This window comes from Ranitomeya imitator, chromosome 4 (assembly GCF_032444005.1).
Source record: "Ranitomeya imitator isolate aRanImi1 chromosome 4, aRanImi1.pri, whole genome shotgun sequence".
NCBI classification, from domain to species: Eukaryota; Metazoa; Chordata; class Amphibia; order Anura; family Dendrobatidae; genus Ranitomeya; species Ranitomeya imitator.
The window spans coordinates 409074655-409100280 of record NC_091285.1 but is presented as its reverse complement, the minus strand read 5'-3'; the positions used below and the strand labels follow the sequence as shown (position 1 = coordinate 409100280).

At 46.7% G+C, this 25626-nt stretch overlaps 1 protein-coding gene across 3 annotated transcripts in view; it reads left to right on the top strand.

Moving 5' to 3' along the window:
* The window catches only part of MEST (mesoderm specific transcript), a 38687-nt gene extending 33950 nt beyond the window's left edge, over nt 1-4737 (top strand). For 2 of the 3 annotated variants that reach the window (XM_069765370.1, XM_069765367.1), the window contains one exon: nt 4263-4737. In XM_069765370.1, coding sequence (XP_069621471.1) covers nt 4263-4380 — 118 coding nt within the window. In that variant the 3' untranslated portion in view covers nt 4381-4737. The remainder of the gene's footprint in view (nt 1-4262) is intronic. The other variant, XM_069765369.1, reaches the window with a different exon arrangement.
* Nucleotides 4738-25626: the final 20889 nt, after the last annotated feature.

Below are 25626 nucleotides of genomic sequence, written 5' to 3'. Positions count from 1 at the left end.
AAAGTTGTTGTCCAATTTGTCCTGAGTACGCTGATACCTCATATGTGGGGGTAAACCACTGTTTGGGCGCACGGCAGGGCTTGGAAGGGAAGGAGCGCCATTTGACTTTTTGAATGAAAAATTGGCTCCACTCTTTAGCGGACACCATGTTGCGTTTGGAGAGCCCCTGTGTGCCTAAACATTGGAGCTCCCCCACAAGTGACCTTATTTTAGAAACTAGACCCCCCAAGGAACTTATCTAGATGCCTAGTGAGCACTTTAAACCCTCAGGTGCTTCACAAATTGATCTGTAAAAATGAAAAAGTACTTTTTCACAAAAAATTTCTTTTCGCCTCAATTTTTTCATTTTCACATGGACAATAGGATAAAATGGATCATAAAATTTGTTGGGCAATTTCTCCCGAGTACACCGATACCTCACATGTGGGGGTAAACCACTGTTTGGGCACACGGCAGGGCTCGGAATGGAAGGCGCGCCATTTGACTTTTTGAATGGAAAATTAGCTACAATTGTTTGCGGACACCATGTCGCGTTTGGAGAGCCCCTGTGTGCCTAAACATTGGAGCTCCCCCACAAGTGACCCCATTTTGGAAACTAGACCCCCCAAGGAACTTATCTAGATGCATATTGAGCACTTTAAATCCCCAGGTGCTTCACAGAAGTTTATAACGCAGAGCCGTGAAAATAAAAAATAATTTTTCTTTCCTCAAAAATTATTTTTTAGCCTGGAATTTCCTATTTTGCCAAGGGTATTAGGAGAAATTGGACCCCAAATGTTGTTGTCCAGTTTGTCCTGAGTACGCTGATACCCCATATGTGGGGGTAAACCACTGTTTGGGCGCACGGCAGGGCTCGGAAGGGAAGGCACGCCATTTGGCTTTTTAAATGGAAAATTAGCTCCAATCATTAGCGGACACCATGTCGCGTTTGGAGAGCCCCTGTGTGCCGAAACATTGCAGATCTTCCACAAATGACCCCATTTTGGAAACTAGACCCCCAAAGGAACTAATCTAGATGTATGGTGAGCATTTTGAACCCCCAAGTGCTTCACAGAAGTTTATAACGCAGAACCATGAAAATAAAAAAAACAATTATTTTCTCAAAAATGATTTTTTAGCCCGCAATTTTTTATTTTCCCAAGGGTAACAGGAGAAATTTGACCCCAAAAGTTGTTGTCCAGTTTCTCCTGAGTACGCTGATACCCCATGTGTGGGGGTAAACCACTGTTTGGGCACACGTCGGGGCTCAGAAGGGAAGTAGTGACTTTTGAAATGCAGACTTTGATGAAATGGTCTGCGGGCGTCACGTTGCGTTTGCAGAGCCCCTAAACAGTAGAAACCCCCCCACAAGTGACCCCATTTTGGAAACTAGACTCCCCAAGGAACTTATCTAGATGTGTGGTGAGCACTTTGAACCCCCAAGAGCTTCGCAGACGTTTACAACACAGAGCCGTGAAAATAAAAAATCATTTTTCTTTCCTCAAAAATGATGTTTTAGCAAGCAATTTTTTATTTTCACAAGGGTAACAGGAGAAATTTGACCCCAAAAGTTGTTGTCCAGTTTCTCCTGAGTACGCTGATACCCCATGTGTGGGGGTAAACCACTGTTTGGGCACACGTCGGGGCTCAGAAGGGAAGTAGTGACTTTTGAAATGCAGACTTTGATGAAATGGTCTGCGGGCGTCACGTTGCGTTTGCAGAGCCCCTAAACAGTAGAAACCCCCCCACAAGTGACCCCATTTTGGAAACTAGACTCCCCAAGGAACTTATCTAGATGTGTGGTGAGCACTTTGAACCCCCAAGAGCTTCGCAGACGTTTACAACACAGAGCCGTGAAAATAAAAAATCATTTTTCTTTCCTCAAAAATGATGTTTTAGCAAGCAATTTTTTATTTTCACAAGGGTAACAGGAGAAATTGGACCCCAATAATGGTTGGGCAGTTTATCCTGAGTATGCTGGTACCCCATATGTGGGGGTAAACCACTGTTTGGGCACACGTCGGGGCTCGGAAGTGAGGGAGCACCATTTGACTTTTTGAATACAAGATTGGCTGGAATCAATGGTGGCGCCATGTTGCGGTTGGAGACCCCTGATGTGCCTAAACAGTGGAAACCCCTCAATTCTACCTCCAACACTAACCCCAACACACCCCTAACCCTTATCCCAACTGTAGCCATAACCCTAATCACAACCCTAACCACAACCCTAATTCCAACCCTAAGGCTATGTGCCCACGTTGCGGATTCGTGTGAGATTTTTCCGCATCATTTTTGAAAAATCCGCAGGTAAAAGGTGCTGCATTTTACCTGTGGATTTCCAGTGTTTTTTTGTGCGGATTTCACCTGCGGATTCCTATTGAGGAACAGGTGTAAAACGCTGCGGAAACCGCACAAAGAATTGACATGCTGCGGAAAATACAACGTAGCGTTTCCGCGCTGTATTTTCCGCACCATGGGCACAGCGGATTTGGTTTTCCATAGTTTTACTTGGTACTGTAAACGTGATGGAACACTGCAGCGAATCCACAGCGGCCAATCCGCTGCGGATCCGCAGCCAAATCCGCACCGTGTGCACATAGCCTAATTCTAAAGGTATGTGCACACACTGCGGAAAACGCTGTGGATCTGCAGCAGTTTCCCATGAGTTTACAGTTCAATGTAAACCTATGGGAAACAAAAATCGCTGTACACATGCTACGAAACAACTGCACGGAAACGCAGCGGTTTACATTCCGCAGCATGTCACCTCTTTCTGCGGATTCCGCAGCGGTTTTACAACTGCTCCAATAGTAAACCGCAGTTGTAAAACCGCAGTGAAATGCGCAGAAAAACCACGGTAAATCCGCGATAAATCCGCAGCGGTTTAGCACTGCGGATTTATCAAATCCGCTGTGGAAAAATCCGCAGAGGACCAGAATACGTGTGCACATACCGAAACCGTAACCCTAACCTTAGTGGAAGAAAAAAAAAATATATATATATATTTATTTTATTATTGTCCCTACCTATGGGGGTGACAAAGGGGGGGTCATTTAGTATTTTTTTTATTTTGATCACTGTGAGGTTTTTTCACAGTGATCAAAATGCACTTGAAACGAATCTGCCGGCCGGCAGATTCGGCGGGCGCACTGCGCATGCGCCCGCCATTTTGGAAGATGGCGGCACCCAGGAAAGAAGACGGACGGACCCCGGGAGGCTTGGTAAGTATGATGGGGTGGGGGGGAGAGCACGGGGGAAGGGGGGTGGATCGGAGCATGGGGAGGTGGATCGGAACATGGGGGGGTGGATTGGAGCACGGGGGGTGGATCGCAGTGCGGGGGGGTGGATCGCAGTGTGGGGGGGTGGATCGGAGTGCAGGGGGGTGGATCGGAGTGCGGGGGGTTGGATCGGAGTACGGGGGGAGCGGACAGGAGGACGGGGGAGCGGAGCACAGGACGGCGGGGAGCGGACCACAGATCGGAGGGCTGGGGGGGCGATCGGTGGTGTGGGGGCACATCAGTGTTTCCAGCCATGGCCGATGATATTGCAGCATCGGCCATGGCTGGATTGTAATATTTCACCAGTTTTTTAGGTGAAATATTACAAATCGCTCTGATTGGCAGTTTCACTTTCAACAGCCAATCAGAGCGATCGTAGCCCCCTGGGCCAAACTACCACTCCCCCTGTCCCTGCAGATCGGGTGAAATGGGAGTTAACCCTTTCACCCGATCTGCAGGGACGCAATCTTTCTGTGACACAGCATATGCGTCACAGGTCGGATTGGCACCGACTTTCATGACGCATACGCTGTGTCACAGGTCGGGAAGGGGTTAATTAAAAGATAAAAATTTACATAAAAGTAAAAAATAAAATAAAAACGTTGGTCTGAACCAGACCCAAGTGCCTCCTACAGACACTAAGCAAGAACTGGTTAGCTGAGAGCCAGCAGGAGGGTGTATACTGCAGGGGAGGAGCTAACTTTTTTTTGTATCACTTAGTGCCAGCCTCCCAGTGGCAGCAGCATACACCCACGGCCTGTGTCCCCCATTGAGGCAAAGGAGAAAATAAATAAAAAAATCCCAGTCCGCATAGTGGACGAGTGAAGGAGCTGTGTACTAGATCCATGTACTAGTATGATGTGTGAACAGTAGCATATTGGCCAACATTGGCTGGGTGCTTTCCATTTTTTAAATGACCAACACTTTGCCCTAAAATACATTGTGATTGTACCCTTATGAAGTATTAAATAGTGAAAAAAGTTTTTCTTGTCTTTTGCCTTATAGGACACTTATTCCCAAGTCAACTTTTACTGTGCTAGATGATCACATCAGTCACTACCCTCAGCTTGAGGATCCCACTGGATTTCTGAATGCTTATCTGAATTTTATCAATTCATTTTGAGCCATGAAGGACAACTTGACTGCCATTTCATCCTAGGAGAACATCGAGCTCCTGTAAAGCAATAACATTTTTAATTTTCATGGAATGGGCTCTTGAATTGCTCTGCACCAGCCCCCCAGCAGGGACCTCTGGAATATCTCAGGGATGGCTTGTCTTTTAACACTTCGTGAATATGTATGAGTTGTATAAATGACAAATTTTATATGAATGTTTTTGCTGACCGCACGGAGGAAATTGCATGTTCCCAGTCTAATTTGTATTTGAAGCCATTGTGATATGAGAGATGATTATACAGTATATAACTGACAGGATTGCCAGCACAGTAAGAAGATTTAAATACATCTTTCCAAATACCAAGGATCTATAAAATACTTTAAGCCATACAGTGAGTGCACTAAAAGGGCTGCAGTGTTTTGACCTTAAAGAGGTTGTCCATTAAGGTACCGTCACACTAGACGATATCGCTAGCGATCCGTGACGTTGCAGCGTCCTCGCTAGCGATATCGTCCAGTGTGACAGGCAGCAGCGATCAGGCCCCTGCTGTGCTGTCGCTGGTCGGGGAAGAAAGTCCAGAACTTTATTTCGTCGCTGGACTCCCCGCAGACATCGCTGAATCGGCGTGTGTGACACCGATTCAGCGATGTCTTCACTGGTAACCAGGGTAAACATCGGGTAACTAAGCGCAGGGCCGCGCTTAGTAACCCGATGTTTACCCTGGTTACCATCCTAAAAGTAAAAAAAAACAAACACTACATACTTACCTACCGCTGTCTGTCCCCGGCGCTCAGCTTCTCTGCACTCCTCCTGTACTGGCTGTGAGCACAGCGGCCGGAAAGCAGAGCGGTGACGTCACCGCTCTGCTTTCCGGCTGACCGACGCTCACAGCCAGTACAGGAGGAGTGCAGAGCACAGCGCCGGGGACAGACAGCGTTAGGTAAGTATGTAGTGTTTGTTTTTTTTACTTTTAGGATGGTAACCAGGGTAAACATCGGGTTACTAAGCGCGGCCCTGCGCTTAGTTACCCGATGTTTACCCTGGTTACCGGCATCGTTGGTCGCTGGAGAGCGGTCTGTGTGACAGCTCTCCAGCGACCAAACAGCGACGCTGCAGCGATCCGGATCGTTGTCGGTATCGCTGCAGCGTCGCTAAGTGTGACGGTACCTTTAGTTTAGCAGTGATGACATATCCTTAGGATAGGATATCTGTATGTGATCTGGCACCCCCGCTAGTCAGATGTTATCAGGGGCTGGAAGTACTCATGGGAGCTGGCCATCTTCTATTGATTTGAATAGGAGGCAGATGTGTTGTACAAGCCTCGGATACTATCGGAAGACGGACAGCTCTAAAGCGCTTTCAGCTGGCGGGCTGCCAGGTGTTGGACCCTGACCGATCAGACATTGATGACCTATCCTAAGCATAGGTTATCAATGCTAAAGTAGTGGACACCCCCTTTAAAGGGAGGCAACACCTTCACTTTATTAATAGAAATATTTTAAAAGCTAGTGAAGTAGTATGGACTGTATTTTCTTTTAATAGTGTCTACATGAGAACCTAAACAATATTTGTAGATACAAACAGATGACTCAGATCTCATCTTGAGCTGCAGTATTAGGCCCCTTTTGCATTGCGTTTATCCCCACATTCCGGTGGTCCCGTCGGGGCTTATAGTAACATAGTTATTAAGGTTGAAGGAAGACTTTAAGTCCATCTAGTTCAACCCATAGCCTAACATGTTGATCCATGTTATGTCTGAACCAACCTCAAAACAGGGTTCTCAACCAAAGTCAATGTGTGCTCTGTTGTGCATCATTTTCAGGCATATATGCTTACTGGAACATTACACTCAGATGCATATGCCCCCGATGGGACCACTGAACATGGGACAAAGCGCAGTGTGAAAGCACCCTTATAGGCCAAACCTACATTTACAGTATTCCTTGTTACAACTGGAAACAGTTGACAAACTTGTTGGAAGACCTCTTTACTAACATGCCAGAGCAGACACATTGATATTCAGAGAACAATATTTGCTTTAAGTTCGTAGTGATTTTTTTTGTATTTTACGTTGTTTAACCAAAGATGTAGATATTTTTTTTTGTTGTTGTCTGAGACAGGAATTTCTTACTACTCTATATTGAAGCAATCACCTTTAGAATATATTCCCATGTAAAACGTAAGGTAGAAGCAAAATGAACATATAGCCTGCTGTAAGTAATTAAGTAAGAGCAATAGTGCATATAAATAACATGGGGTATTTGGTAAACAACATTTTTGATTAAACACCTTAAAAAAAATGTGTAAAAGCCATCACACCAGCATCAAGGTGTACCCAAATCGGGACCGTCCTAAGCTCTAGTATTAACACCTTACCAGGAGTCAAAGTGGCATCAATGTGAATAACAGACTGGGTCCCAAATATGGATACCCAGCAATGGGAAGCTACATAATGTCATGTCCAGCTCAAAGAAAGGACAGCATACCCTTACCTGCAAGAAAAAGTGAAACTTAACCGAAAAATGAACTGGAGTGTAAGTTGGTATACATGCAAAATAGGAGCGTGTTCACACTGGCCATCAAACAGACAAAATCGAAGACAGAAACAAAGTGAACATATACCCTGCTATAAGTAAAAAGCAATAGTGCATATAAATAACATAGGGTACTTAGTAAAACCGTTTTTTATTTAAAAAAAAAAAAAAAAAACAGTATCAAGGTGTACCCAAATTGGGATTTTTTTCGGTTATGTTCTCATGGGTAAAAAATGGTTTTGCACCTTTTTATTAGATTTCAGTACTGTATTTGTTTACAATATACCTTGTCTTCTATTAGAAGTATACATTGGTAGACTGTCAGAAAAACAAACAAACAAAAAAACCTACCAACCCAGCAACAATTAAGGGGAATGTGGCAGTAGGTTAAACCCTTCAAAGCAGTATATATGGGTACACAGGTCATAAGAATCTGAATAAGATGATACCTTGATATGTTTTCTGATGTCTTGTTATAAGAAAAGTTGGATTTCTCTGGAATATGTAAATGAGCTCTTCCAGGCTCTGGAGGGTGCTGCTTGGAACATAACGCAGCTTCCAGAGCTTATTTTATATGAAAGGGAGTTACCAATGCGAGACTAGTAACTAACACTGAACAGTAGTACGGTACGTTGTCCATTTTCTGCAGCTGCCTGTGAGATGGATCCTGAGAGAAATCCCCTACAGCTCTGCAGTGAGATCAGGAGAGCAGCGAGGAGCTGTTACATATCACACTGGTAATCCCCTCCTTGATGTGAAATAACCTCTGGAGGCAGAGTTATCTTCCAGGCAGCGTCCTCCCCATAGCCTGAAAGAAGTCATTTATATAGTGATAAAAGCTGATTTATCCACAACACCACATCTGATATCAGACATACAGGCATAATTATTTTCAGCATTCTATAACCTATATGCCTATATTAAGGCTGGAGTCACACTAGCGTATAATACGGACAAATGCTATGCGAGAAATCATTGCATAGCACTTGGACCACTGTTACTCTATGGGGAAGGTAACATTACTGTTTTTCTCTGGCATATTTTACGTGCGAGTGAAATCACAGCATGCTGTGATTTTATGCGTATATCGGCCGAGTCTCCCCAATGCAAGGTGTGAGAAAATAATCGGACACCACATGGACCATCCGTGTGACTTGCGAGAAATACACATACATTTTCCTCATTTCAGCCCATTGAGACATTAAATTCAATGAGGAAAAGCAGTGAGAAATGTTAAGCCAATATGGATACTTAGATGTGAGGAAATCTCATTGCAAACGGATTACATACGGATCACCATAAGGAGAACATTGCTGCGATTCTCGGGTGATCAAATCGGACCGATTTTTTTCTTATACGTTAAGTGTGACTTCAGCCTTAATAATTTAGATAAAATGTGGTGAGATTCCCTATAAAGTGTGTAGTACATGTTCCATTTGCCCATCAGCCCACCTCCCAGTATGGTTATGATAGGTTGCCATGGGGGTAACTCAAAACAAGCTCTGTCACATGCTAGGCTTCATAGGAGACTGAAATTGCAGTATATAGATAAAGCAGCAGCTGAGACTAAAACAAAATGTTTTTAAAAAAATAAAAGTTTAAAATGAAATCTGTTTGCTGTTTTTTTTTTTTTTTTTAATCTAATCTGAGAGTAGCATAATGTTGTGGTTGAGAATCTGATTCCAGTGATGTCACTTACTAGTGTGTGTCTTTTGCTGCTGCTCAATAAAATCAGTGTTTTATCAGCAGGAGATTCAGTACAAGACTAGGGTTTCTCAAACCTCCTAGTTAATTACTGCACTTAACCCCTTCCCCACCACGGATTGACAGCTTTCTGTGTATACATTGACAAATGGTGTGAGCTGGATTATACACAGCTCAGCAGTATAAAAAAACTGATTGTAAAAAAATGTGACACATAGCTGAAGTCAGGATCTCAGCCCCAACATCATCCTTCTCTAAGATTATAGAGCAAAAACCTGCTGACAAATCCTCTTTAAAAAAAACCAAACATTTTTCGACTGACACCACTGTAAAATTTTGTCCATCAGTCAAAATATAACCAGTATGTTAAAAACCGGAAAAAAAATTAAATACCAGTGTTTTTTTCAGTCTCTGCATCTCCACCAAAAAAGGCACTCCCCCCCCCCCCACACCATATCAGCTCCAAAATAATACAAATAAAACCACTAGCTTGAAACAAATTACCCTAATCTGAAAAAAATCATGTTTCTAGATGTTTGCTGCATCATGAAGAAAACCCAAAAAACAATTGCTTGTTATTTGGTCTTTTTTTTCCTCATTTCCTAGTACATTGTATAGAGTATTCAAAACAAGAACTCTTCTTGCAAAATATATAGCCATATGAGGTCTTGTCAATGGAAAAATAAAAAAAGGCTTTTAGCAGGAAGGAAAAACAGTCACCTGGTCTTTACTAAAAGGAACCTTTCTACGAAGTTGTTTTTCCCCCTCACCGTGTCTGCAAATTGAGATTCTGATTTGGCTTTTATCCTAAGTCATATTGCAAGCCTCGTTAAACGGTTGATGTGACTTGTAGGATCGCTGCTTCCAATAGGTGGCGCTAATTAAACAGAAACACGACTTTGATCAGCATAGTGAAAACCACCCTAAAAATTTCAAGGATATAAAAAGTGTAACTCCACTGATACCAATAAAAGACAGAAAATACGGACCGGTCGCTAATGCACAATAAAGAGAGAGGAGTAGGTCAAAAGAGGCCCAAAGAAAACGACCCCAAAGTCCACGAGTAACAATCTACTATATAATTGTCTAAGGGTCACTTCCGTCTTTCTGTCTGTCTGTCTGTCACGGATAGTCATTGGTCGCGGCCTCTGTCTGTCATGGAAATCCACGTCGCTGATTGGTCGTGGCTGTTTTGCCGCGACCAATCAGCGACGGGCACAGTCCAGAAGAAAATGGCCACTCCTTACTCCCCGCAGTCAGTGCCCGGCGTCCGCATACTCCCCTCCAGTCAGCGCTCACACAGGGTTAATGGCAGCGTTGACCGCGGTGTAACGCGCTCGGTTAACGCAGCTATTAACCCTGTGTGACCAACTTTTTACTATTCATGCTGCCTGTGCAGCATGAATAGTAAAAATATCTAATGTTAAAAATAATAATAAAAAAAAACAACAAATAGTTACATTTTCACCCTCGGTTGGCCCCCGGATCGAAGCGACCGGTTACTGATGCTCCTCGCGACGCCCCGGTGACCGCTCCATGCATTGCGGTCTCGTGAGATGATGACATGCAGTCTCGTGAGACCGCTACGTCATCATCTCGCGACACCGCAATGCACTCTTCAGACATGAGCGCGCGAAGAGCATCGGTAACCGGCCGCTTCGATCCGGAAGGTGAGTATGTAACTTTTTTATTTTCATTCTTTTTTTTAACGGATATGGTGCATACTACGTGACTGTGCTGTATACTACGTGGCTCTGTGCTGTATACTACGTGACTGGACAATATACTATGTGGCTGGGCAGTATACTACGTGACTACGTGTCTGTGCTGTATACTACAAGGCTCTGTGCTGTACACTACGTGACTGGGCAATATACTACGTGGACATGCATATTCTAGAATACCCGATGCGTTAGAATCGGGCCACCATCTAGTATATTAATAATCTTTATTAGATGAAATATGACAAGTTAGGGCACAACGCCGCATTGCGTGTTTTTGTACGCCATGCAGTGTTGTGCCCTAACCTGTCTGTTATATTTTAACTAAAAGATTATTTATATATTGTTACTCTTGGATTTTTGGGTCGTTTTCTTTGGGCCTAATTTGACCCACTCCTCTCAATAGGTGGCGCTATAGAGTTCAAGTCGTCTTCATCTCTGAATAGGCAATTTGCCTATTGGATTTCATATTAGAAACTTGCCATCATTTGCTTCCTAAAGCCTCAGTGTTGCCCTGTCTGGTGATGGGTGATGAATAGTGATGAGCGAATATACTCGTTGCTCGAGATTTCCCAAGCACGCTCGGGTAACCTCCGAGTATTTTTTAGTACTTGGATATTTAGTTTTCTTTGCAGCAGCTGAATGATTTACATCTGTTAGCCAGCATAAGTACATGTGGGCGTTGCCTGGTTGCTAGGGAATCCCCACATGTACTTATGCTGGCTAACAGATGTAAATCATTCAGCTGCGGCGGTAAAAACTAAAACTCGGAGGTCACCCGAGCATGCTCGGGAAATCTCGAGTAACGGGTATATTCGCTCATCACTAGTGATGAACAATTTAACTAAGAATATATCAGTTAGTTTGTTCAAGCTGGACAGCTATAACTTATCTGTCTTCTTCTGACTTCCTCTCAGCTGAAAGGAGATAGGTTAAATATGACAAATTTTGACTGGTTTGTCCTCTAATTGCAAACCTTTTTAGATCAATATATGCATTTAATAAAAAAAAAAATTCATATACACTCATACAGCCAAATCAGATCTCATGTTTTGCACTGAGGTGGGGCCACATCCCGAAACACGAGTCTACAATTTAAGATCATGCCTGGGCTTTTATACTAAGTCAATGGCAAGGCTCATTAAAGGGTCGACATTGACTTTTAGGCTGTGATTAAAATACTCACCTAGCTTCCGGATCCCTCGCAGCATCCTGTCCTGGCCGCACCTTGTACTGTATGAGCGGTCACGTTGGGCCGCCGATTACAATCATGAATATGCGGCTCCACCTCCCAAAGGGGTGGAGCCGCATATTCATTACTGTTAATGAGCTGCCCCACGTGACCGCTCATACAGTACAAGGTGCGGCCAGGACAGGATGCTGCGAGGGATCCGGAAGCTAGGTGAGTATTTTAATCACAGCGGGGGGCGCACAGGGGGTGGGGACCTGGATATTGATTTTACACACTAATATTCATATCTTCTCTACAGCAAACGCTGCTGCAGGGAAGATATGAATGGGGCTTCAGCACGATGCCGGGGACAGCGCTAAACTTTAGCGCTGTCTCCGGCACGGTGCGTGTGGTACCCAGTGGGCACACGGGCGGCACGCGTGTGCTGCACTGATGTGCCACATAAACGCACCGGCACACAGACACGGATAATTCCGGTACCGGAAATATCTGGACGTGTGAGACTGCCCTTATACAAACTCTCGGCCAGGGCCTATATCGAGCTGAGGCTGTGCCTCGTATACAGACGTGGCCCTCCAATGGGCGTGGCCAACTAGAGGGTACAGCCTCGCTCCATACAAATGTATGGAAGTGAGGCTGCGCCCATTGGCTGAGAGTATGTATAACTCATACATACCCTCCGATCCTGGCTCAGAAACGGACGAATTCCCATATTGAACAGTGCGTGCGCTGGAGAAATTCAGAGAGACTGCAGACTTATTGACTTGGACCGGACAACCCCTTTAATGACTAGGCCAAATTTTTTAAAATCTGATCAGTGTCACTTTATGTGGCAACTCCAGAACACAATCAATGTATCCCAGTGATTCGGAGACAGTGCTTTTTTTTGTGACAGTTTACTTAATGGTTAATTTAGGTGGATATGTTTTACGTTTGTTTGTGAAAATCACGGCATTTTGACAAAAATTTTGAAAAATTTGCAATTTCAATCTTTATATTCTGAAACCAGTTAGTCATGCTGTACAAAATAATAAACAACATTTCCCATATGTCTACTTTACATTTACATTATTTTGTGTTAGGATGTTAGCAGGGTTAAAAGTGTAGCAAAAATTACTAATTTTTTTAAAGAAATTTACAAAAACTGTTTCTTTATGGACCTATATAAATTTAAATGATTTTGTAAGGTCTATATGTTGGAAAATCCCCCCAAAATACCATTTAAAAATCGGCAACCCTAAAATACTTCAAAACTGCTGTCAGGAAATGTTTAAACCCTTCAAGTGCCACACGCAAATTCGAATGAAAAAGAAAAAAAAAAATTGCATTTTTACTCTAAATTATTGTTTTGATCCCTAGGGTATGTGCACACGCTGCTGATGTTGCTGCGGATCCGCAGCGGTTTCCCGTGCGTTTACAGTATAATGTAAACCTATGGGAAACTAAATCCGCAGTGCACATGCTGTGGAAAAAACCACGCGGAAACGCAGCGGTTTAAATTCCGCAGCATGTCAATTCTTTGTGCGGATTCTGCTGTGGGTTTACACCTGCTCCAACAGAAAACTGCAGGTGTAAACCCGCAGCGGAATCCGCAATAGAAACCGCGATAAATCCACAGGAAAAACCGCAGCGGTTTTGCACTGCGGATTTATCAAATCCGCTGCGGAAAAATCCGCAGCCCTCACAGATACGTGTGCAAATACCCTTATTGACCTAATACGTGCAGTGTCTGTCATACGTTAACTCTGCCTCATCACTTGAGCCCGCACCTTTCCAGGCACGACAGCTGATGTAATCAGCTGACATGTGCCCCTAACAGCCGTGGGTGGAATCGTGATCCAGCCACAGCTGTTAACTAGTTAAATGTAGCTGTCAACCTCTGACAGCGGCATTTTTCTCACAAACAGATTGCGTGTCTTACTGGCGCCCATGTCACATGACCGTGGGTCGCCAATGGGTTGATATGACAACCCAGGGTCTGCAGGAGATCCCTGTGGTTGTCAGTGCGGAACTGTTGAGTGCTGCCCAGTGTACGGCGCTCATAGCAGATGACCATTTTAGCTACACATAGCAGTGATGAAGCTCTGCTGTGTGTAGTACAAGCGATTGGATAATCAAAGCTGCTCGTCTCCCATGGAGGCTATTGAAACAAGTAATATTTTTAACTCCAGTGGCCCAGGGCTTCATTAAGATAGCTGCAGGGAACCAGGTGATGCACTCGGCTCTGGACACATTTCTGCCGCCGGCATTCGGAGGAAGGGACCCTGCTCCATGCTCTGCCTCACCGCCGACACCGGACCCGCAGCATCTCACCCTGAGACTGCAGCACTGCCCCACTTCTGCCGGTGTCAGCTTCCTGAGGAACGGACCATGCCTTCTGTGACCCTGCTGTACCACCGCCAGCCCTCAAGTAAGATCCTTAAATTCGGAAAATAAGACGGACCCCCATCTTATAAAAATCCTTTTTCTGCTATTTTCCACCCCAAAATTTGGGGTGTGTCTTATGGTCCAAAAAACACGGTAAGTTGCTCTTTGTCTAAATCCCACAAAAATGCGATTCAGAACCTGATGGAACTACTCAACATAATGAGGCAGATGGAGGCACTTTGGCCCTTCTGTCTGCAGATGCCATTCATCTTATTAGGAGCTCACATAACTGGTCGTCCACACGTGCGCTAAAAAGATGCCTAAAATTATGGTACACAGTTCAGTTGAAGTCCAAAGGAATTCCATCTGTCTCATAAATGCGTGGTTCCATTGGGATTTTTGTCTGAATCATGGTTTTGGGGATTTACTTATTCCCGACCGCTGTTTTAAAATGGTGATCAGGAATAAGGCCCCTTAACAACCACCATTTTAACACGTGTTGGTGGTCATTAAGGGGTTAAAGAGAAATGCCAGCAGGGAGACTTTCAACACAACCAATCAGAGAGGACATGGATGAAAAACTATACTCCAATATGTAATGTAACAGCATGTGGCACCAGCTACTTCACTCTCTAGTACTAAACATATCCTAATATTTTACCTTTTTTTACCTTTTATTAATTCATTCATGTGAATAAGTGAGGATAATATATACAATTGCAAGCGACGTTCGGATTACTTTTGGGAAATCACTTTCATGTAGACATCCTGTAGCAGACTTGGCATGACTCCTAATAAATGTAAGGTTAATAAAGCCTAAAGCTGGAAACACACATGCAGTTTTGTTGACCCAAGAAAGAATATAATATCCAATCCCTGGTGGCCTCCAGGTAATGAATAACTAACAGCATGCCTGACATCTGAAAAAGAGTGAAAAAAAGCTCTATGTGATTTTTAGGATGCAGGCAAAATGAAGGCAGGACAATTTCCTGGTTCATAGTTGAGGTAGACTACTATGGGAAGAAAGGCTGGATCAAACTATTCTGTTCTCAATCTGAAGATATGGATCTTTGAAGGACAAAGCCTGTAACACTCCAATTATCTTGGCTGAGGTAGTGGCCACCAAAACAAAGTCTTAAAACAAAGCCTGCTAATATTTACATCACTCAAGGTCTCGCACGAATGTTTGCATAACTCATTAAGTACTAAGTTCAGATCCCATGGTGGGACGGACTTCCTCACCAAGGGTATGTTTCCACGGTCAGTAAACACTGCGGGATTGACGCTGCGTCCACTGCAGTTCTCGCGATGAGATCAGCTGACCGTGAGAATTGTAGTGCATGTGACCGCCGGGGTTATCTCCGGTCACTTGCCTAGTTCTCACGGTCAGCTGATCGTGAGAACTGCAGTGCAGGAGACTGCCGGAGACAGAGTTATCTCCGGTGGTCATCTACAAGTTCCGCTGTGTCTGGATGTCAGGCTGGATGGTGGCATATTGCCACTGTTAAGCCAAAGGCATCCAGATGTAGCAGAGCTGGACTCGTCGTGGGATATCATGGATTATCTTGTTGGCAGACAGGTATGGTATACTGTTGCTTTTTTATTTTACTTTTTTTTTTTTTTTACAGGAGATCGAGGGCTTCGGTTGAATGGGCAATGCAGTAAGTATGGTTCACTTTAGAATATTAAAGGAGTCTGTCATTATTTCAATTAAAAGGACTTTATTCTGGCTGTGTTTATTTACCATATAAATAAATAATTAGTAATGGATAGGTGTCTTATAGGTGCCTCCCCATTACTAAGCTGTGGGCTTGATGTCACCTGAAAGGTGACATCAACCCCACAAATAATACCTCACTTGCCACCGCTACAGGTCAAGTGGGAAGATTCGTGTAAAGTGCCACAATTGGCGCATCTTTTGATGTGCCAATTGGGCAGCTGCGGGCTGCTATTTTTATGCTGGTGAGGGCTAAAATCCATGGGCCTCGCCAGCCTGAGAATACCAGGCTGTAGCTGTTTGCTTTTTTCTTTGGCTGGTTAACAAATATAGTGGAAACCTACGCTATTTTTTTTTTTTGCGGGGATCCCACTATTTTTGCTGACCATCCAAGATAAGCAGACTGCTGTGGCCTGGTATTATCAGGCTGGTAAAGGTTCATGGATATTGGATCCTTAGAAGCCCGAAATACCAGTCCCAGTAGTCTGCCTTACTCTGGCTGGTAAACAAGTATAGTGGGACCCCACACCATTAAAAAAAAAAAAAAAAAAATTATTAAAGAGGGGGGCCTCCGTGCTTTCCTCCACTTTCTTTGTCGAGTATGTCCGGCTGTGTCACAAGATTCACAATTATTTAAATTCGTACACGTGCATAGTAAGCTGCGTTTTCGCACTTATTACGCATGTGATTAGGAAGATATTGTGGTTTTACCGCATCTAATGATAGTGAATTGGTAATTTACGCAGCAGAGACTGAGCGTCTCCACTACATAGACATGCTGTGGTCTGGAAAGACGCTCCGCATGTCCGTCTCTACGGGTGAGCCGTGGACATTAATGCACACATAGTGGGCATGGGATTTCTTGAAATCCCATCCAGTATGCTGCAACATCTGGCTGCTGCGGGTTGGACGCTGCAGATGTACGCAGCGTCCAACCCGCAGTGTTTACTGATCGTGGGAACATATCCCAATATATCTGCAAACAGGAAATCACCTTTTTTTTCCTTCCCAGAAGCCAACTTTCAATTAGCTTTATTTCACGTGACAAAAAAAAATGCACGCAATGAAAAAAACGCATCAAAAACACATATGACCTACCAGTGACCTCCGATGCAGATTTGGTGCAGATTTCACCTGCGTCAAATCCTGAGCCATTCCTGACCGTGGAAATATAGCCCAAGGGTTTCAGCCTTTGAACTGCCCTGGAAAACCTAATCGTATATGAGCTAAGGCCTCGGCATCAGGGGCTTATCTACAGCATTCTGTAATGCTGTAGATAAGACCCCGATGTAACCTGAAAGGTAAGAAAAACAAGTTATATCATACTCACCGAGGTGCGGTCACGCTGCGGTCCGGGTCCTATGGGTGAAGTGGTGTGGGTCCAGCGCCTCACATCTTCATACGATCACGTCCTCTTCTTGTCTTCCTGTTGCTGCTCCGGCGCAGGTGTACTTTGTCTGCCCTGAGGGCAAAGTACTGCAGTGCGCAGGCGTCGGGAAAGGTCAGAACAGCCAGGTGCCTGCGCACTGCAGTACTTTGCTCTGCCCTCAAAAGGGCAGACAAAGTACGCCTGCGCCGCAGCAGGAAGAAAAGAAGAGGACGTGATCATATGAAGATGGGAGGCGCTGGACCTGCACTGCGACAGCCATCGGACCCGGATCGTCCCTCGGTGAGTATAATCTAACTTGTTCTTCTTACCTTTCAGGTTACATTGGGGGCTTATCTACAGCAGAGGTGTCAAACTGCATTCCTCGAGGGCTGCAAACAGGTCATGTTTTCAGGATTTCCTTGTGTTGCACAGGTGATAATTTAATCACCCGCACAGAATGATTCCAGCACCTTGTGCAACACAAGGAAATCCTGAAAATATGACCTGTTTGCAGCCCTCGAGGAATGCAGTTTGACACCTCTGATCTACAGCATTACAGAATGCTGTAGATAAGCCCCTGATGCCCGTGGCCTTATCTCTCTCTATCAATACGATTTTTGGGCTAACAGGTTCCCTTCAAGGCTGAAATTTGAACTCTCATAGTACTTGCCCTAACCCCTTGTTGCACCCTTGCCTGCAAAAAATCTAGGATTCTAGTAATATCTGGATGTGCAATATCTACCGAGAATTCCCCACATTGTGAACAGAATCTTTTCCAGATGTTGTTATATATAGCTGATATTACTGGCTTACTACTTGCCTGTCTAGTAAATACAATTGTGCTCAAAAGTTTACATACCTCAGCAGAAATTTTGCTTTCTTGAAGTACAATATGTCACGAAAAAACAGTCTCCTAATCAGTGGGATCTGTTAAAGCTATAACCTCATGAATTGATAGTGGTCAAAAATGTAAAAATTGGTCTTGGTCATTAAGTACAAAATTGGCTCTGTCACTAAGGGGTTAATTTTAAAATGAAGCCCTGTAGCATGCCAATCCTAACAGCATGTAATTTCCTCACTGTCAGGATTCAGCCAGGCAGGTTCCAGCAGTCATCACATGGCGCAGTCATCACATGGCCCAGTCACTCATGCGATTTTCATACTTATGTTCAAGTGACAACAAGCTTTTCTTCGGCTTCTCTGTTTTTCACTGAACATTGAATTAGGAAGAGCAGCTCGTTGGCACGTGACCAAGTGTACACATCCCATATGTGCTTGGGGGGGAGGTGCGCCGAACTCAGTTCTTACCCTGAGTTCTAGAAAACCTAGATACACCTCAGCTATCATGCACCAGCGTGCAGATGTCAGCTGCTGGCCCGATTGGCCAGTGGCTTGCATTGGCATTACTGTGCGGAGAGTCTCTGAGCAGCAATACGTTTCAATTGAATCTACGTCCAAGGGCACATATTCTACCTAAAGTGTTGCCAGTGTGAAAATATCACTTTGTCCTTCAAAGAATGCTGCCGATATACCCAGCCGAGTTTGAGACCCCTGCCTTAAGTGTTCTTCCAGGTGCATGGATCTAGCGATTGAAGTTGCTGCTATATTGGCTCTTATCAAAACCACCGATGTTTCCCAGGTTCTTTTAAGGAGACCCTGTGCCTTCCTGTCCATGGGTTCTTCGAGACTCGAATAATCTTCAAAAGAGATTGACCTTTTGTTTCGCAACTCTGGCTACCGGGACTTGTCTTCAGGATCTCTTTCCAGGGCTTAATATCCTCTGGCTCAAAGGGCAGATGGAGTCTAAAGTCCCGTCGAATTATAAAGCCGGGATCACACATGCGAGAAATACGTCTGAGTCTCGTATGTTAATACCCGGCATTGCCGCCGTCACTCAGGAGAGGAGCGTGCGGCTGCATAGCAATACATGCAGCCGCACGCTCTGCTGCTGAGTGACGGCAGCAATGACAGGGATTAACATGCGAGACTCGGACGTATTTCTCGCATGTGTGATCCCGGCCTAAGTCTTTGCTCCGCATCATCCCATTCTTCCATAATCATGGTGCAGATGTGGTTATTTACAGGAAAGACTATATCTCCGAGATCTCAGACCCCCAAACATCTCATCCTGTATAGAATGAGACTTCTGGGCTTCTTCTATCCGCATGGTACTCCTAATCGCACACAGGAGCTCATCCGAATTTTCTGATGTTAAGAGGTATTTTTCTCCCCCTCTTCAGGAGGGTCTGCAGCCGTTTCTCCCTCCTTCTCATGATCTGATCGACAGGAACGTATATCTTCCTCGGAACTCAGCTCCATCTCCCATCTTGGTTTTTTAGCACGAGCACCACCTTGAGACACTGGCAGAGATGTATGCGGAGAAGTTAGACAAGATATAGAAGCCTGAACTTCCTCTCTGATCATGGATTTCATATCCCTTAGGCTACTTTCACACTTGCGTCGGTACGGGCCAGTCGCTATGCGTCGGGCGGACGTACCGACGCACGTTGTGAAATAAATGAACGTGGGCAGCGGATGCAGTTTTTCAATGCATTCGCTGCCCCATTGTATAGTCCGGGGTGGGGGTGGGGGGCGGAGTTTCGGCCGCGCATGCGCAGTCAAAAATGGCGGACGCGACGCACAAAAAAAAAGTTACATGTAACGTCTTTTGTGCCGACGGTCCGGCAAAACACGACGCATCCGTCACACGACAGATGCGACGTGTGGCAATGCGTCGCTAATGCAAGCCTATGGAGAAAACACGCATCCTGCGGGCAACTTTGCAGGATGCGTTTTTTCCCAAAAATGACGCATTGCGATGTACGTCACACAACGCAAGTGTGAAAGTAGCCTTCGGAAAGAGGATTTTTCCTCCATGTTGACTTTGGAAGTGCAGCTCGCGCATAGCTGTTTTCCCCATGTATCAGGTCATTTGACATTGCAGATAGCACATCTCCTTAATTTCCCTGCCATGCTTTTTTAGGTGCTGATGCTGCAGAGGTGAATGCTCCCCCCTAAATATACAGAGTATAACACTATGTATAGATGGGGGCAAAAGGACTTGTAACAGTTCCATAACAAAATTCCCGCTCATGTGCACCTGGGCCTGTTCTGATGTAACATCTGTCCTGCCTAAGTCCTCCTTATTGACCAGCACAATAAGGCCAGTCGGAAATGATATTATACATTACCATGTCCCCTGTTCTGTCTTCTTCCGCATTCCATCATGGAACGCACGCTGAGGCCCGAAACCTGGAAGTGCGCCGCTGCACCTGTTGCATCTTCGGCATGCCGGAAGCAGCTCTAGTTGAGAGCCCCACAGAGGGAAGCGGCTCACAAATCGGGAGCAGCCCTCGACCGGTTAAGGCTTATAAACCCCCCCCCCCCTTTGGGGACATGTCGACCACAGACCACTTCACAAGGGTAAGGAAAAGGCTGCCCCCCACCGTACCCGAGGCTGTTTCAGGTAACAGCTATTCTCTCGCAGTTCCTATCCTCTCAGGGAAAGGAAAAACACTGGAGGGTGGGAGGGGCCTTTTAACCTCACATGTGTTTCGTGTCCCTGAAAGGATAAGAAGGATGAACTCCTTGGTGCTATCAGGAGGAACAAGCTGGAAAAACAGGATTTTTGGTTGCTTACCGTAAAATCTGTTTCTCGGAGCCTTCATTGGGGGACACAGGAACCATGGGTGTATGCTGCTGCCACTAGGAGGCTGACACTATGCAAATAAAAAGTTAGCTCCTCCTCTGCAGTATACACCCTACCGACAGGAAGTAGGATATTCAGTTAGTGAGAAAGCAGTAGGAGAAGCAACGTGTAAAAGAGGAATAATAATAATAAACTTTATTCACATAGCGCCAACAAATTCTACGGCGCTCCATAGATTAACAGTTTCAAACACTCGAAGAGTGTTCAAAGAACTCAAACGTATACAGTAAACAGAGCTGTTCAACTTGGGAGGGTGCTGTGTCCCCCAATGAAGGCTCCGAGAAACAGATTTTACGGTAAGCAACCAAAAATCCTGTTTTCTCTATCGCCTTTCATTGGGGGACACAGGAACCATGGGACGTCCCAAAGCAGTCCCTGGGGTGGGAAAAACCGACTTCCATCAGGTCCGAGGACTCACCACTGCCACCTGCAGGATCCTTCTGCCCAGGCTGGAGTCCGCCGTAGTTCGGCGAAACGTGTGGATGGAAGACCAGGTGCTGCTTGCAAAGCCGTCAGCGATAACCCTGTGACGTACCGCACTGGAAGCGCCGACTGCCCGGGTAGAGTGAGCCTTTATCTCAGGAGGGGGCACTCTTGTTCTTGACCCGGTAAAGCTTCCAAAATTGCCGATCTGATAGAGCGAGCAATAGTCGCCATTGCCGATCTGATAGAGCGAGCAATAGTCGCCTTGGAAGTCGGCAGGCCTCTACGCACGCCATCAGGGATGGCGAAAAGAGAATCCATCTTTCGGAAAACGGCTGTGCTAGCCAGGGAGATCCTCACTGCCCTGACGAGGCCCAGCCTGTTCAACGATCACTCCAGAGGATGAATCGGAGCTGGACAAAAGGAAAGGTATAACGATGTCCTCGTTGAGGTGGAAAGATGAAAAACCACCTCGAGAAAGGAAGGAAGGCAGAGGCCTGGGACCACCTTGTCCTGGTTTAAAATAAAAAAAGGAGGTCGGCAAGAAGCGGCCGCCAACTCAAAAACGCGGCGGATCAAAAAGATGGACCTGAGAAAAGTCACCTTCCGAGATAGAACTGACAGGGAAAACTCCCTGAGAGGCTCAAAGGGGGGAACCCCTAAGCACAACCAATCCAACCTATAAATCCCATGAATCCACAGAGGCCCTGTACGGAGGGACAGCGTGGGCTACTCCTTGAAGGGAGGTCTTAACCTGTGGCTGAGAAGATAACGTCTTCTGAAAGGGAAGAAGAGCGCAGGAACCTGGTCCTTTAGGGAACTAAGAGCGAAGCCCGAATCCAGCCCTGCCTGAAGGAAAACCAAATGGAAGGCAGGGAAAAAGGACATAGGTGAAAAGTGGTTGGACTCGCATCAACGAAAGTAAGCCTTCCAGGTACGATAGTAGATCCTGGAAGAAGACAAAGGCTTCCCAGCCTGGATTATAGAGTGACTCATCTGGGCCGAAAGGCCGGACGCTCTTAGAACTGTGGAGTCCACAGCCACGCCGTTAAACTGAGCGATCGATAATTCGGGTGGCAGATCGGACCCTGAGACAGCAGATCGGGTCCGCCCGGAAGACACCAGGGGTGTCCGCGGAAGATTGGCGATGTCTGCAAACTAAGACCTCCTTGGCCAATCCGGGACGATCAGAATGACCGGCACCCATCCAGCCTTGATCTTTTTCGACAGCTTGGAAAGCAAGGGAAGGCGTGGGAACCGATAGGGGAGCCCGAACTGCGACCGAGGAATGGCCAGAGAGACAACACCACTGAGAGGATCACGGGACCCTGGGCCGACCCGAGGGACCTCCTGTTCAATGGGGACGCCATGAGGTCCACCTCTGGAGTCCCCCATCGAAGAGCAATCCGATAGGAAACCTCCTGAAGTACCATTCCCCTGCCGCGAGGCCCTCGCGGCCGAGGAAGTCGGCGGCCTAAATGTCCACGCCGGGGACATGCACTGCGGAGCTCACCAGGACCGTTGCCTCTGTCCAAAGGAGGGTCCTGGAACCTCGGCCGAGGCCAGCGAACGCCGAGTCCACCCCTGGTGGTAGACATATGCACTGCTGTGTCATTGTCTGTCTGGATTCGAATTGGCAGGCTGCTGAGAATCCTTACCCAGTGAAGGAAAGACAGAAAAGATGATCCGGGACTCGAGGACATTGATCGGCAAAGGAGGCTCCTGCACCAACAACCCTGAAAGAACAGGAGACAAAGCCCCGCGCCTCCGCGAGCGGACGGGCGTCCGTCGTCACCACCTGCCAGGGAACTGGAAGGAAGGATATGCTGTGAAGGATCTACTCTGGGATAAGAGAAGTGACCTCGACCACCAGTCGAGGAACCATTTGACCTGGGAGAAAGCCGGATCGGACGATGCAGGGAGAAGACAGACCTGTACCCTGCGATAAAATAGCCTGCTGAAGAAGTCTTGAAAGAAACGGGCGAAGGGCAAACTGCTTCCGATGTTGCAACCAAACCTCCTTAGGGCCGAGAACCCTGGAGCAAGCGAACTTCCTGACAAAGGAGGGATATCCTGTCCTCGGGAAGGAAGACTCTGGTCCGACAAGTGTCGAAGAACATGTCCAGAGATACGAGACGCTGAACAAGACGGAACTTCTTCCTGTTGATGAGCCACCCGCAACGGTTAGAATGTCGGAAAAGATGGATAGACTTTCGGGAGCCTGAAACCGAAATTCCTGAGCCTCCATTAAAGTGATTACTGAACGAGGGAATATCATCCTGAAGTGTCTCCGACGAAACTTCCTGTACAGCAAATGGAGATCCGGACTGGGACGAACCTTGCTGTCCTCTGTCAGTACAGAAAGATTCGAAGAGAAGCCTGTGAACCGATGAACCATTCCTGTTCTGGGACGGGAACGTTTACCCCAGATTTAAGGAGGGAAACAATGGCTGTAAAGAAACCCGGGACTAGAGCGGGGTCTCTTGGAGGTTGGGATTTGAAGAAAACGATCCCAGGACCGTGAAATGAAGATTTTGTATCTAGAGGATACAAGTGCCCTGGCCCATGCGCCCTCTACTGAGGAGACCCAGACGTCCCTGAGGAACAGGAGACGGTTGCCCGGTCTGAGAAACGGGCTGGGGCCTAGTCGTGGGTCATGCCTAGGTGGAACTTCCAGTCCTGGACCTGGAGAATCCACCTTAGGAGTAGCAGGCACGCCAGGAAAGAGTGAGTCGAAGAATACCTTCTTCTATCTAACGTGCCAGAGGCCTCTGCTGTTGCGAAGAGGAATCTGATGCCGCAAAACTACGAAAAAGGTCAAAAAGACCGAAGTAGCCGCCTAAGGGGAAGTAGGCGAGGTCTGGAGAAGGGGACTGGTGCCGCCAGTGTCGTCCTTAATAAATTTGGTCCAGCTTGGAACCGAAAAGGACGTGAACCCTGAAAAGGCAGGCTCGTAAGGGACTTCTTTGATGACTCTTGAGCCAAACAGTGCGACAGCTGGCAACAACATTACTGGACGCCTGTGCGGCAGAAGACGCGACGTCCAGGGCACAAATTATTCCCCGGCGTGAGAAATCTGGGAGGCAAGTTCCGCCAGCCGACCTGATGGAGCTCCAGCTTGAATGCCCCAACGGAGTTGTTTAGCCCCTCGGATACAGACTTCGAAACCCAAGTGGAAGCCCAAGCTGGGCATTGGGATGATTCGGCAGTTTTGAGAGCCGACTTCACGAAGGATTCCATGATCCTATCGATGGAATCTTTCAGAGCCGCCCACCGGACAGCGTAAGGACTGTGTTGGTGGCAAGTTTAGCAGCCGACGGATCCACAGGGGGAGAGGTCGTTCTCTAACGCCTCTCATTCCGGTTGGCAATGAGATCCGGAGGAAAGAGATATGAGACTCCAAGACTGTCTCTTTGAGAACGTCTGGTCGAATTCGCTCTTTCTCTGGACAGAAGCTCCTTGAATTCAGGATGAGGAGCAAATACCTTGGGAGGTAGCTTGGACCGTCTAAACGAAACCGCCTGATCTGCGGGTTTCGTAGAGGAATCTTTGATGCCACAGGTCTGATTGGTCGCTCCAATGAGGCTTTGAACCATATCCCTCATGTTAGCGATTTGGTTCGAATCCGGCCGCAAATTATCCTCCGAAGGCGTATCAGAGAATGCCTCGCCTGACTCAGGGGAGGAGGATCGGGAGGACGCCGACTGCAGAGGAGGACCGAGTGTCGAGATGGAGCGAGAAGAGGACTCAGGCTGGCATTCCTGTCTGGACCTTTTTCAGCTAGCCTTGGAGGGCTCGGACGGAGCTTTCAGCGACCCGGTGGCTACTGCGGGGGTCTGCAGGGGTAACCGATCCAGCACGGACACCAGGGTTGAGACACCCGTGTTAGATTGGCCACCGATTGAGACGGAGAGGAGGCCCAGCCTGGGACTGGGGAATCACTCTCGGGCGGATCGGCTGGGGGATCCTGGGCGGTGGGCACAATCGGGTTGCTGCAGGAGTAGGAAGACGAAAATGGCCCCCTTTTTTGCCCGAGTGGATAGAGGGCGGGGGGGTGGGGGCAGAGGGGAGTGTCGGTCTGCAGAGCAGAACTACTCACGGTAGACGAAAAACGGGATCCGGAGGACGCTGTTCGGCTTGATAGGATGGGCCTCCGGTAAGAAGTCGTCTTTTAGGCAGGAGGGTGATATGAGCTCCTGCCGCAAATTGGACCGATCTGCGGATGTGACCGCGGTATGGGCTCCTGAGATGTGGCGACGGATGAGAGGTGCATGTAAAGGAGTCCCAAGATGGCGCCAGTGGGCGGAGAGAAGGCGGGCCGCAGTGAAAATGTCGGGCGGGAGAAAAGCCCGCCCGATGAGAGAAGAAAGGGGGCGGAGTCCGGCACCGGAAGTAGGCCCAGGCAGAAGCCGGGGCCTAAATTAGCGATCGGTGCCGGCATGGAAGGGCCGCAGCGGTGAACAGTGCGCCGCAGAAAGCGATAGGTGAGCGGCCGCCTACAGCGGCTGGAGTAGCG